This window comes from Vombatus ursinus, unplaced genomic scaffold, assembly GCF_900497805.2.
Source record: "Vombatus ursinus unplaced genomic scaffold, bare-nosed wombat genome assembly UNPS02014801.1, whole genome shotgun sequence".
Lineage (NCBI taxonomy): Eukaryota > Metazoa > Chordata > Mammalia > Diprotodontia > Vombatidae > Vombatus > Vombatus ursinus.
The window spans coordinates 7,707,773-7,722,037 of record NW_020954579.1 but is presented as its reverse complement, the minus strand read 5'-3'; the positions used below and the strand labels follow the sequence as shown (position 1 = coordinate 7,722,037).

Genomic DNA, 14,265 nt, shown 5'->3' with positions numbered 1-14,265 from the left:
AGTAACTCATTGTCACCTATGGGAGGAGGCTTAAGACCCTGTCTTGTCTTCTATTTTTTTCATTTCAGTGGGATTCTGGAAGAACTGCAAGATAAACATCCATTCTTCAAGTGTATTCTGCATAACCAAAGTTCTGGCTAACAGGTAAAAATATGTGTTCAGAGTGCCTTTGAGTGGGGTGGATAAAGTATCTGTAACCGAAAGGAGCAGAATACATTCATCTGTATTCCAGCAATCAGTCTAAAAATTTTAGAATGAGACTAGATTTTTCTTTAAGGAAAACTCTTCTCTTAAAATATAGACCTAGTTTAACTAGTCATTTCAAATGGGCCATCCCATTCACTGGACTTGATATTCACCGAGAAACTAGTTTAAATGTAATCATCTGCATGCAACTTCTGTTATTCTATAAAATAGCCATAGAATCTGTTGCTGAATTTTCTCATTGCAGTCTTTTAAACAAAACCAGGTTTCTAAATTCTGCCATATGAGGCAGGCTAGCCAGGGGGTAGAGAGAGGGTGAGTCTCTCCTTGGTTTCTTTCTGTCTTTAAATTTCAACTCTTGATTGTTGCTAATGATTTCCAGCTGTACCATTTCCTTAACTCCCCTTAACACTTTGCTACCTGGTCCCACATTTCATCTGCTCCTGAAAGAACATCTATTTTTTTTGTTTTTAATTGACCCTTACTATGGAGTGAGGTCCTGTTAAGAAACCTGTTGTCCTCTTTTAAGAACCCAGCTCCTTTGTATCTGTATTAGATAGAAGCAACCATTGCAATTAGACCCTTGTTTTAAATGTTAAACAGATGGTGTTAAGTTTGCAATATTTAACGAACAATAAAGATCTTTGTTTCACAGGTTGGCACAGCCAAAGAATTTATCATCTAGTAGTTACCTTATGGCTAATGATGAATATTCAAAAGATTTCAGTAGAACCTAGCAGATTCTAGATGCCTTTGGGATCCACAATTTGAATAGAATCCTGAAATGGGGATTCACTTACTCTTCTCTTTTCTGAGATTAGTGTGGTTTCATACCATCCCTAATATTGTTTTCTGGAATCTGGGCAGACCAGGGCCAAAAAGTTGGAAGTCACTTCAGGTCCAGCCTGATTCAGGAGTTTGGAATTACTCCACGGTAATTTCAAGAGTAGGCAAGACCTAGAACCATCCAAACCACATAGGGCCATTTTGATTCAGATGTAAACCCATGTGGTTGGACTGAATTGGATTGGCCAGTGGGGATAAAGGGCAAAATTCCATTTATACCATGATTCATTTTAATGTGTGTTCCTTGAGTTTAGATTAACTGGTCCTAAATAAGGATGAGGGTAGTTCTTCTGTACTTCTCGGTAACATGAATTTGTTCAAGTTTTTAAACACTTATAGATTTTGCTGTTGAGATCTCCTTCTTTGTGTGCAGGGTAAGCCAGTCCAGGCACCATGAGTTGGAGCTTCCTGACTCGACTATTAGAGGAGATCCACAACCATTCCACGTTTGTGGGGAAGATTTGGCTCACCATATTGATAGTCTTCCGGATCGTACTCACTGCTGTGGGTGGGGAATCCATCTATTACGATGAGCAAAGCAAATTTGTATGCAATACAGAACAGCCGGGCTGTGAGAACGTCTGCTACGATGCTTTTGCCCCTCTGTCCCACGTCCGCTTTTGGGTGTTCCAGATCATCCTTGTGGCCACCCCATCGGTGATGTATCTGGGCTATGCCATTCACAAGATTGCCAAGATGGAGCACGGAGAGGCAGACAAGAAGGCAGCGAGGAGCAAGCCCTATGCCATGCGCTGGAAGCAGCACCGGGGCCTGGAAGAGACGGAGGAGGACCATGAGGAAGACCCCATGATGTACCCAGAGATGGAATTAGAAAGTGAAAAAGAGAACAAGGAGCAGAGTCAGCCTAAACCCAAACATGATGGGCGGCGGCGCATTCGAGAAGATGGGCTTATGAAAATTTACGTGCTGCAGTTGCTGGCAAGGACCTTGTTTGAGGTGGGTTTCCTGGTGGGGCAGTATCTTCTGTATGGCTTCCAGGTTCGCCCATTTTATGTGTGCAGCAGAGTCCCCTGCCCTCATAAAATAGACTGCTTCATTTCTAGGCCCACTGAAAAGACCATCTTCCTGCTGATAATGTACGGTGTGACGGGCCTCTGTCTGATCCTCAACATTTGGGAAATGCTTCACTTGGGCTTTGGGACTATACGGGACTCATTAAATAGCAAAAGGAGAGAACTGGAAGATTCAGGTGCTTATAATTATCCTTTCACTTGGAATACTCCGTCTGCTCCACCTGGCTATAACATTGTGGTCAAACCAGATCAAATCCAGTACACCGAACTGGCCAACGCCAAGATTGCCTACAAGCAGAACAAGGCCAACATTGCTCAGGAGCAGCAGTACGGAAGCAATGAGGAGAACCTCCCCGCAGACCTGGAGATGCTGCAGCGAGAAATCAAAGTGGCCCAGGAGCGCCTGGATCTTGCCATCCAGGCCTACAACCACCAGAACAACCGCCACGGCCCCCGGGAAAAGAAGTCCAAAGCTGGCTCTAACAAAAGCAGTGCCAGTAGCAAATCCGGGGATGGGAAGAACTCTGTCTGGATTTAATCTTGGCCAGGCTCATAACTGGTGCTTCTCCTCGTTAGGGTAAGCAGCAAGCGGCTCACTGAATAATGACTTCCATTGAGTAAACATTTGGCTCTGGTTATCTTCAGGGAGGTTTAGTGTTGGCCAGTGATCCAAGCTCAGGGGACTTGGGGCCGGGAGGGGGAGACTGGGGAGTGGGAGAGAAGGGAAACAAAGTGTTCCCGGCACAGGTTCTCAGCAATACCACGGTTGCAGAACTTTTCCCTTGTGTCTTCCAGATCTGGAAAAGAACAGATATATTTAAATCATTCTTGTTGAACAGTTTTTTATGTACAGTATTATGGTACATTTTTAGTATGCTAATTTTCTTTTGTATTTGTACATTTGACCTCTGCAGTTATACTTTTATATTAAAGGAAAAAAACTGCAATAGATAACGCCTAGCATTTGGCTAGTGTTATTATTACTTTGGTCAGCAGACTTTTGCCATGTGTTTAAAGTTATAATAGATGCAATTCTTAATTAAAGTGCCTCATGCTGTAGGGAGGACTTCAGTTACAGAGGGAAACCAAGAAGGAGCCCTGAGATTGCAGATTTGAAAAGAAAACCCTGCAGCAGTGTGGGCCAAGTTCCTTCACTCTTCCCCAACAGAGACAAACTCCTATTGGTCTTATCCAGATACTCAAAACTGCCTCTTGTACAGGTGTGCCCATCTGAAACCAACATAATAGGTGAAAAGCTCGAGTTACAAGAAATGAAGTAAAGTAGTGAGGGCAGGGAGTGCTACACTCTGTGAAAAGATTTGACAGAATTAGTGAGCTTGGATAATGCAGATAGCATGTCGTCCAATTTCTTTTTAAAATCACCCAGCTTTTTTTTTTTAAGCCCAACATCTGTTGCACAAAGGGAGGCATGCCTACATCTGGATAGTATGGCTTCCCCTACCTTGTCAGAAAGCAAGGCACATCTGAAGAATGGGCTGTGGAAGCAGGGAGATGAAATTATTCCTTGCCTGGATAGCCTTAAGTCTCCTTCCTGTAACCTGACTGGCCTCTCAGGAAGCCTGTAATAAACAGTTCCCTTTTTTTATATTAGCAGGAAGTATACAAACAGCCATGCTTGTATGAATAATACTTAGAGCCACTCAGGCTGCAAAAGACCAGAGAGCCTGGAGTCCAAGTTCCATGGATTCTAACTGGCCACGAAATCCTGGCCAGGTCGGGAGAGTGACATGCCAGGTTGGGTTTTTTGGCTAGAAAACCAATCCAGGCTGATATTATGGATATTTTGGCCAATAATTGGCATTTGTAAATGCAAAAGGGAAGAATTTTGTGTTTACAGCCTGTGGTACTGTTTTTTGGTAAGAAGAAGCAGTCCTATTTGTAAGATACTGATAATTTATGTGCGTTTTTAGCCTTTTGTGGGGGGGGGTGATCTTAGCACTGGGTCATGTTAAAATGTTTGGCCTTCTGGTATTTTCACATTGTTTGTCTAAGGGCATATAACTTTTTTTTTTAATCGCCTGGTAGTGAAAGGAAAACAAAGGGACTTTTACTCTAGTGGATCATTTCCACAGAGATGTCTATTTGGACCTCGCCTATAGGCCACAGGTTCTCCAAAGCTCAGTTTCCTTATCTGTAACTTCTAAGATCTGCCAGCTGCCTGTCATTTGGTGAAATCTGAGAAGCAAGCCCTCCCTTTTTTTAACTGGGTTTTTTTTTCTCTCCATTGCAGTCCAAAACATATCATAACATGTGAATTACCTTCTGGCCATTCATGTTCACTTTTATGGTGCATTTTTTTTCTGCTTAGCAAAAAAGAGTGTCCTCTGGGTCCCCCAGGCATCTTAAACCAAAAATAAAACCAAGTAAGACAAAAGGAGAATATTCAGGAAATGTAATCCATAGATACATCACGTATAAATAACATAAACTCGCTATTTCCTTAGAAGCCAAAGCTTAAGAAGGAAATTTATCATCATTCACTTTGAGAAAATATGCAAGATTTGAGCTTCCCAAGCCTAGCCAGGGAAGTATTACCTCTAATTAATTCATCTGTCACTAACCTTAAGGCATGGTAGAGTTCCATGTAGCTCTCTTACTTGGAGAAGGAGGAATTTTGGAAAAAGCCTAGAGAAGAGCAGAATGGCTTAGCCAGGGGAAAATATCAGTCAGGGGAGAAAGGGCGTACATTGTCAAGAACCCGGCAAAGATGTTTGAAGCCTGGAGTGCTCATTATGTACCCATCCTGCCCCTGGTTCTTCTCTCTTTTCAAGAACTGTTCTCTCTTTTGAATTTCCTCGTTAATGGTTTTGTGGATGACTCTGAATGTCTTAGTTGGAAACGGTAATGGTTTAAAAAACAACTACTGCTCACTGCCTCCTCCCTCCACCTGTGTGTGTGAGATGAATTTCCCGATGGTTGGTACCCGTTTTCTCAGTAGGCTTTCTTTCGGCTTTTGCTTGTGTGAAGGGTCCAAACCATTCCAATAATTCAGTGTTTCTAAGAGCCTACTTGTATGTCTTGGGCAGTCCCAACTGCCTCAGATTTACAAGAAGATCACAGAACTCAGCCCTGCTTAACCCACTAAACATTGGACCACCCAATTCCCACCCAAAAAAATATATAGAATTAAGGTACTTCTCACTCAGTTTATTTGTTACCTTTAACGTGGAGCCTGGTTGCAGTTTTTCTTAACTTGTTAAGGATTCCAGACTCGCCTCTGCTGCTTAGACAGGCCATTCTGATTGTTTTTTCGTATTGCTGGAGAACTTCAGGATTTGACCTTTTACAAAACCTGCTCCATCCTTCCATGGAATGCTTCCCTAATGGAAGGATGGACTGGTAGAGTGGGGGACTTGGATCTTTGAAGCATGGTTGCATTTGTTCTAGTGCAGCATTCACCTTGTTTGGACATCATTGTAAATGTAACAGGAAGAGATTCATCAGAGGAACATTTAAGAAGCCTTTTTCTTGGGTGAGTCTTGAAGGAAAGAAGCTAACATGAGAAAAATCAGACATTTCCCATGAATTAAATGCTAATGTTTTTTATCCTATTTTATTTTATTGCCTTATAAAGTTTAAGGGTCTTCCCTGGTTTTCTAGTCATTGTTCATTCAGCAACCATCTGAGTGGCTTGGAAGCCACTGTTTCCTTGACTGTGGAATTACACTCAGTGATGAGAAACTTTACCTTTCTGGAGGTGTTTCTTACAGTTGGAGTGAACAAGAGCAATCAGTGACTATAATTTCCCCAAAAGCTTTGGGTGTATTGAGTAAACCTATTTTTGTATATCTCCGTCTTTTACCTGCCTCCACCATCTTCGTGCCCTCCCCCTATATCTGTCTGAAGGAGGAGGTAAAAAAGTATGATTTGTTACGTAAAACCCTAGCCTGGGACCTGTGGCTCCCATTCTAACATCACATTTTCCGTCTTTCTCGTTTCTTCATGTTGTAACCTTGGGCACATCATTTTGTTTCTTTGTCCGAGCTTCAGGAATACTCTCTGTGAAACAGGGGCAAAGTAGCTGTCTCTCACCTACCTTACAGGGATGTTGTGAGGATTGATCTCACCAGAGCTACTGGAGAACTTTAAATGACACCATTATTTTGTCATCTGTCCAAGTCAGGAATTTGAATTGTAAGACATGAATGCAGTTGAAAGAATTGGTTAATGATAACCAGATGTCCCTCCAGCACCACAGGTGACAGGATTCAACAGCCTTTTTAAAGGCCTGGGAAACCTCATTAACCCAAGCAAGTGTTTTCTGAGAAGGGGTTTTACCTAAGCAGCAGCATTCTACCTGAGAGCATCCCCCAGGTGCTGGAATTTCCACCCCTTGTGCTCTCTGCATTACATTCTGATGCCACCCCTTTCTAAGAACAGCATCTGCAGTTAATAAACAGGTGGGAGGAGGGGTGGGGGAGGGGAACGCTGGCAGCTAACTTTCAATAAAAAGCCAAGTATTTGAGACTTCTCCTTCCCCTTTGGAAGAACTTTTAGTAAGACTAACGATTTTCCCAGTGACAGAGGAAATTACCTGACGATAACGATTCAGGGCTCTTGGCAGCTGTGAGCGATAAGTATGAAGCATTAGCCAGAAGGATTTTTTTCATCACCTGTTCGGTATCCCATGTATGGTTTGTGGCTACATTTATGCTCAGTTAAAGTGACCCATGACCTCTTTGCTTTCAGGAAGCGGACCTTATATGTTGATGGAATCCTGACTCCAGTGGGAGATGAGCTGAACTTGGCCGTGTCTTTTATTTTACCCTTTTTTAATCATGTATTCCCATGAGAAAATTCTTTGCCTTCAAAAAAAAAATAGAGCCCTGATAGAGGGATGTAATGGAATATAATGTACACTGCTGAAAGTTTGGCAGTCCCAGTTCATTCATGCCAGTAATCTCTTAATTTACTGGCCCTGTCAAATTTTGGAATCAAGCTGAGTGAGTGCTTGTCATTCATTCTGTCTGCACATCATGAAGACCTTAAAATGTTGTAATTTGTTACTGCCCAGACATAGCTCTTTCTCCTTTGTCATGCTAAATGGCTTTCATTCATGCACATTCCATGTTCACAGGTAATAATCACTCCTTGAAGGAGCAAAACTGTATATAGTGTTACAGAATTCAAGCAACCAAAGAAAATTGTTTTCAACTCCAGGCCAAAATCCCTACAGAAAGAAAAATAGGAGTTATATTTTTTCAGAATGAGGCCACTTGCTTTGGTTGAGTAAGGGTCATGGGTCATGTCTGCTTGTATGCTTCCTAGAAGATTGGAAATCTTTTCTTTCCCCTGTTGTACTCAGTTGTGTTTTCTGTAACAAGCCTTTCATGGAAGTCTCTACCTCAGGCACTAATTATTTATAGTTGTACTTAGCAAATGAATATTGAACCAAATTAGCTGGGATTTCCAACTTCCTAGGGCAATTCAAACAGAAAACCCAATTAAGTTAACCAGTGACCTAATGTTATTTAGTGCACAAAAATTGGAAAGTGCATGAATAGCCGGGCAACTAAACATTCCAGTACCAAAGATCACACATTTCTGGTTTTATTCTCTCTGTGGTTAATGTAAAGCTTTATGGCAGAGGCATACCCTGTGTCCAGGGATTCGTCTCCAGTAAGGATTTGTTTTTGAAAGAATGTTTTGTCAGTTCCAAATACAGTTTAGAAGATTCATTTGTGGTCTGTGCATCTTTTTCCAAAATTTGAAACCCATTAATAATCCAGCTGCCGGAAAATGTCGTGTTTCAGATTTTCCCCATTCTTTGTATAAAATAATGCCTCCAAGAACTTAATGGTTTTAGTCATAGTATTTGATACCAAATTCTCTTCTCCAACGTTCTGGGTAAGTTGATCTCAGTGGGAATGCTTGTGCAGAAAATCCCCTGAGGAAAAAAGTTGCCTGAGTATCCTGCTCTGCTGTCATCCATGCCCCTCTGAGGCAGCCCCTGTGGATGGCTGGGCTAATGTGCTTGGGGCATTAGGAGTTGGGAAGTGACCTTTGGTAGGAAGGAGTTTCATTGTAGAGGGGAGGGATCAGTAGGTCAGATTTTCCATATCTCTTATCTCTTTCCTCCCCTATACCTCCTCGGTGGTTTAATTCTAGAGAGTGCCTCAGGGAGGTTTGTGGATCAGCAGGTATAGTCAGCTACAGACTGTCCAGTTTGGAGTGGTGCAGTTCAGGATTGTCAGTGGTGTTCTGGACTCTTCCAAGAAGGAGATTAAAGGTTGAAGGGAAATGTTTTGGGGGGGGGGGGTGTCTGCTTTCCACATCTTTAAAGGCTGCATTGTCCTTGTTTTCCCACGAGCTACTAAACAGTTAACAGTGATAGAACAGGCACAGATCCCTTTCTGAGAAATCTGACTCAACCTAACCATATTTGGTTAAAAAATAATAATAAAAAGACAAAAAAAAAAACAGTGAGGGGGAGAATATCTTAGAAGCCTCTGGAGCACCTTGAGTTATTCTAATTCCATTAGCTTCCTATAGATTCCCAGGTTAATTTGCCGTAAGACCAGGCTTGTATAACACCAGAACAAGAGGGTAGCAGTCCAAGTTAGATGTGTGAATTCCTAAATGCTCTGTAGAATTAAAACCAGTTTTTTTCCAAAAGTTCCTGAGGAAATATGTTAAGTCTCAGACCTTCCATGGATATCTCATTAAGTGGTATTAGTTCACCCATTTTTTATTTTGGAATGTACAGAATTTAGGAAGGAACCTTTGGTATGAAGCTAAACCCTATAAAGCATGGGTTAGAGATTGAGCTGAGAACAGGAACCATTTTCCTGTCCTGGTTTCCAGATTCTTCCCCAGTTTGTATTCAAACCTTTTCCTTATTGTTGTTGTGTAGTCATGTTCAACTCTTCCGGACCCCATTTGGGGTTTTCTTGGCAAAGATGCTGGAGTGGTTTGCCATTTCCTTCTCTAGCCCATTTTACAGATGAGTAACTGAGGCAAACAGGGTGAAGTGACTTGACCAGGGTCACACAGCTAGTAGAGTGTCTGAGGCCAGATTTGAACTCATGGAGAAAAGTCTTCCTGACTCCAAGCCCAGTGCTCTATCCACTGCACCACCTAGCTGCCCAAACCTTAGCTCAAATCAAAAAATAGTCGTCATCAGAAAGTAGGATTTTGATCTTAAATTTGAGATCCAGGTAAAAGAAACATAATAGAGCCTTGAGATGCATACCCTGAAGAGAAAGCATTTTTGATAGCATTATCTTTAACCCAGAGTGGCCTGAACTTGAAGCTGTTTCCTGTCTTCCCTTGCTTTCTTAATGGTCCCTGTCTGGCTCTCTGGTTTCTGCGTACAGTCAAAATAGAAAGAAACATCCCACCCCAGGTATGAATTAAGCCATTTTTTGCAGTTGGACTCTGTAGGACACATTCCACCACCCCCTCTCACACAGTGAGGTCTTTGTGGAAACTGAAGAAAGGGAAGTCCCTTAGACTCACTACATTGCCAGAGGTAAAACCATGAAGGCTTTTGATTCAAGCTGCAGCCCCTATCCTAAAGCAGTGGAATAGGCCCAATCAGAGTTTATTTTATCCACTCTTGTCATTTTGTGCCTACCCTCCAAATACTGTCATCAGAACTCTAAGAGGAGGGGGGTGCAGAAAAGAGATCCCCACAGGGGAAAGCTGACCCAAGAAGGCAGCCCTCTGCTTCCGTTCAAGCTTAGCTGAACCCCCAGAAGTGCACTTGCCTGGCTCTGTCTCCTGGGGCCATTGCAAAGGGCTGAGGAGGCTGACAGTCTTCAACTCCGAGCAAGGCGGAAAACCAGGCAACTGTCCATAACTGATTTGAAAGCACATCCAGTGACCCAGTTGGGGCCTGACCCCAGGGAAAAGTACAGATTTAGATGTGGAAATTTTTTTTTATACTGGAAATTTATCTTTGTACTAAGAACATCGAGAAATTAAAAGGGCCGCTTTGACCTGACCCATCTTTCCACTCCAGAGTCTGATGTTAGATCCTGTGTCCAGGTGCTGGAAATAGCAGTGACCAAGGCCTTGTATCCCTGACAGTGTCTAGCAGACATTGCTTTTGTACACATGGGTACTGAGGACTTTGGAAGGTGAAAGCCCCAGAAGGCAGGTGAGTGCAGATTGGGAGCTGGACTGGTTGGTTTATTCTTCTCGGTTGGGATTTTTTTTAAACCAACCTTGATTCTGGAACCCAGAGCAAGAACCTGAAGAGCGTGGGGGGGAATGAGAAGTATGAAATCTGATGTCATTCTAATCTTTTATTTCATCTACTACCCTTTCTTGGAGGAGGTAGGCATTTACTTAGGTAAGAATTGGAGAACTGAAATTTTATTTGGCTGCTTAGTTGAGACTCCTAGATAAACATCATTCTTCTAGAGCTGGAAAAAACCATCCAGTGACTTTTTCCACAGCTGAGGAAACAGGCCCAGAAATGGGAAACATCAGAACACAGAATTGAACCCAGGTCCTAAGCTAAACTACTCCACCAACTTATAATGAAAAGTTGTATTAGAATGCTGAACCATTAATTACAAGAGTCGTTGACTCTTTAACCTGTCAACCTGAAGGAGTGGGGTGAGAGGTTGTGGCATGGAAAGTTTTTTGTGAAGAGTTAGGCTGAGAATCAGAAAAGCTCATGTTTTGACTTTCAGTGCAAGTTTCTAGTCCTGTGATGCAAGGATAGAAGACCTTATTAAGCAAGCAGGGCTTTCCCCTGCCCCAACAAAGTTGTGGAAATACTGCCTTGCTCCAGAAGAAGTATCCAGGAGCTCAGTGCTCCTATTCAGGCATGGCTTCAGGTTCTAGTAAAAGCAAGAGGATAGGACACACTCAGATAAGTCCTTTCAAGATGGTGATCCTCCTGCTTACCAATATCACCCACTTCTTGCATAAAGATTATGGTAAGGAACGTGCTACTGGATAGGAGATAACTACTGTGAGACACAAGAGTCTGAGTGGCTCACAAGGGGGCTTCTGTAAGCCTACAGGAAGGTATTCTGTCACCATACAAATTATTCAGCAAGGGAATATACAGTGTGTGAATTGCTCAACAGCCATCATTCTCCTTAAGCCTGTTACCCCAATAACCATCTCATTTCTTCTCTGGTCCCCTCTTAAATGCTACTGTATACCCACTTGGCCCACTAGAAGGTAATCACCCTGCAGGTACCTGGACTGTTCTCCCTGATCACCAAGCCCACTTTTTCTGTGACTGTACGAGTGCTTTAATTCAACATGCCCCTTTTTCCTCCCAACCCCTGTCCCAAGTAGGTATTCATCACTCTACCTTTGCAGCATTGTATAGGTCCTGTCATTTTGATGCCAAGTATACTCCATGCTGCCTGGAAGTGCTTTTAAACCCCTTCTTCTCCCAGATTTTAGTTTCCTTAAAAGCATACACGAAACTATGTGTTAACTTCATTTTCAAGGTAGAAAGTGTTTTGCAAAAGGTTCATTTTGTGTTTCCAGTCTGAGTCATCAATCTGAGAGATATCAGATGTTTGCATGCATGTAATGAGCCTCTGATTCTCAACACACAAGGATACCTCTCAAGCCCTTAGCACGATCCTAAAAAAAAAAAAAAAAAAAGCAGACAAACAAAAAACTGAGTTAGATGTAGGCAGAGGTATCCATTTTCTCAGGATTGGGCCTTGGAGATTTAGGTTAAAGCACATTGGTGTGGTGGAAGAGCTGACTTTTTTGTGAATAAATAGAAGATTTCCATCTCCTGGGCTTTTGCACCGTACTGCATTTGTTTAGTCTATTTCTCCCCTGTATTTATGCTCGTTTCACACACTGGACAAGGAGTTTAGGCATCTCATAAATCTTAGACATTTTAAGGAAGAGGAACCAACAAGAATTTTATCTAAGGCATACATAGACCATCCCTGAGTGCACAGACCATTTATTGTAGAGCAGTGGACCAGATAGAACTTAGGAAGTCTTGAATGTTTTCTACCTAGAATTCCAAATAAGTGTGGAACATCTGAGTTATTGACCAGCATCTATTATGTAGTATTTGTGTGGCCCAGAAAAAAGTACACTATGCTCCCTTACCACAGAGACTCTCACCAGAAAGGAGGACAAGCAAGAAAACAACATTTAATAGCATTTATATAGTGTTTTAATGTATGCAAACACTTTAGAAATATTAACTCATTTTATCCTCTTAACAGCCCTGGAAGGGAGGTGCTCTTATTTCTCCCATTTAACAGGTGGGGAAATTGAAGCAGTCAAAAGTTAAGTGACTTGCCCAGGGTCACATGACTAGTGTCGAAGGCCAGATTTCTGACTCCAGACTCAACCACTGTACCACCTGCCATACAAGGTTGTATGTGCTAAGTGCCAGTTGAGTGATTTTTTTTTTAAACTACCAAAATTGCCTTAGGAATTCAGAGGAAGGAGCAGATCTCCAGAACTTTGAATAATTGGGATAGGCTTCAAGGTAGAACTTCTACTAGGCCTTGAAGGATAGAAAGAAGTTAAAGTGAAGAAGATGAGAGAATTCAAGGCAAGACCAATGGCATGAGAAAAAGTATGAAACAGGAATTCTGAGAGCATCAACTTGAGAGAGTTTTTGCAACTTGGATCAGATGAGATATGTAAAATGTTTTACATACCTTAAAGTACTATATGAATGCTAGCTATTATTGCTATTATTATTATCGCCAGAGCAATGAGATTCATCTAAGGGAGAAGTAGCATGGTCTGGCAAAAAGAGCCCTGGACTTTGAGACAGAAGACCTAAATTTCAAGTGTTGTCTCTGCCCTCCACCTGTGACCTTGGGGCAAGTCATGTAATCTTGCCCTCAGTCTCCTCATCTGAAAAATGGAGTGGGACAAAATGACCTCTGAGGTCTCTTCTAGCCCTAAGTCCTGGAAATACTTGAGTAAATAAGGTCCAGATGGTAGGAACTCAGATGCTAATCTAAGAAGGCAGTGGGGAAAATATGGAGGGGGGGAGAGTCAAAGAATAGCAATATCATGGCAATGATTCACATTTCTAGAGTGCATTATAAAGTGCTTTAAGGTTTACAAAATGCTTTCTTCACCACTACCCTATGGTCCGTTTTGTAAATGAGGAAACACTCTAAGTGGCTAAATGGCTTATCTTAGGCCAGTCAGCTACACTGAGGTCTTCTGATTCCAAGGCAAGCACTCCTGCAGTATCGTGTTGCCTCTCTTGCAAACATGCAAAGCTATGTTTTTTAAAAGATGAGTCTAGCAATGTCTTTGGGGATTTGGGAGGAAGGGTATTGCAGTAGTGTATGTGTGAGGTGAGGGCAGCGAGATGGCACGGTACCCGGCATGGAGTCAAGAAGACTCCTCTTTCTGAGTTCAAATCCATCCTCAGATGTTTAGTAGCTGTGTGACCCTGAGCACGTCACTTAACCCTGTTTGCCTCAGTTCCCTCATCTGTCAAATGAGCTGGAGAAGGAAATAGAAAACCACTCTAGTAAATTTGCCAAGAAAACACCAAAAGGGGTCGTGAAGAGTTGGACGCTACTGAAAAAAATGTATGTGGTGAACAGGCCCAAGACTAGTGAATGGCAGTGCAGATGGAAAGGGAGGGGAGAAAGACATCCAGAAAGAAGTGTCGTTTTAATTTTTTTTTTTTATTTTTAGGCAGTTGGGGTTAAGTGACTTGCGCAGGGTCACACAGCTAGTAAGTGTCAAGTGTTTGGTCTGAGGCTGGATTTGAACTCGGTCTTCCTGACTTCAGGGCCGGTGCTCTATCCACTGCGCCACCTAGCTGCCCACCAGAAAGAAGTCTTAATGGAACTTGACTGACTAGACATGGGGGAAGAACCACTGATGGCTTTGAGGACCACGTGGTACCACAGACAGGATAGAAAGAAGTGTGAAGGAAGAGCTCGTTTGGGGGATAAGATGATGAGTTTGGTTCCTTGTCCACAGGCTAGGGTCGACTTTTCCTTGTATTGCCATTGTGAGCTAGAAAGTGAAGCTACTCCCTGCAGTGAGGAGAATGATATGAAGTGGGGGCCACAGACAAAGTGATTTGTCCTGACTCTAAAGGTCAGTCACGTTTCCGCTGTAGATTGCCAAAAACTTAAAGGGTGTGTATGTAGAACAGACTGAGGGCCAGTTCAGGTTTTCCCAGAACACACACACACACACACACACACACACACACACACACACACACACA

At 42.5% G+C, this 14,265-nt stretch overlaps 1 protein-coding gene across 9 annotated transcripts in view; it reads left to right on the top strand.

Annotated features, from left to right (window-relative positions):
- GJC1 (gap junction protein gamma 1) overlaps positions 1-7,773 on the top strand; it is a 41,424-nt gene extending 33,651 nt beyond the window's left edge. For 8 of the 9 annotated variants that reach the window (XM_027873266.1, XM_027873263.1, XM_027873259.1 and 5 more), the window contains 2 exons: positions 69-144; positions 1,424-6,488. In XM_027873266.1, the coding sequence (XP_027729067.1) occupies positions 1,444-2,622 (1,179 nt within the window). In that variant the 5' untranslated portion in view covers positions 69-144; positions 1,424-1,443 and the 3' untranslated portion in view covers positions 2,623-6,488. Of the gene's footprint in view, positions 1-68; positions 145-1,423; positions 6,489-6,794 lie in introns of those variants that run through there. The other variant, XM_027873267.1, reaches the window with a different exon arrangement.
- Positions 7,774-14,265: the final 6,492 nt, after the last annotated feature.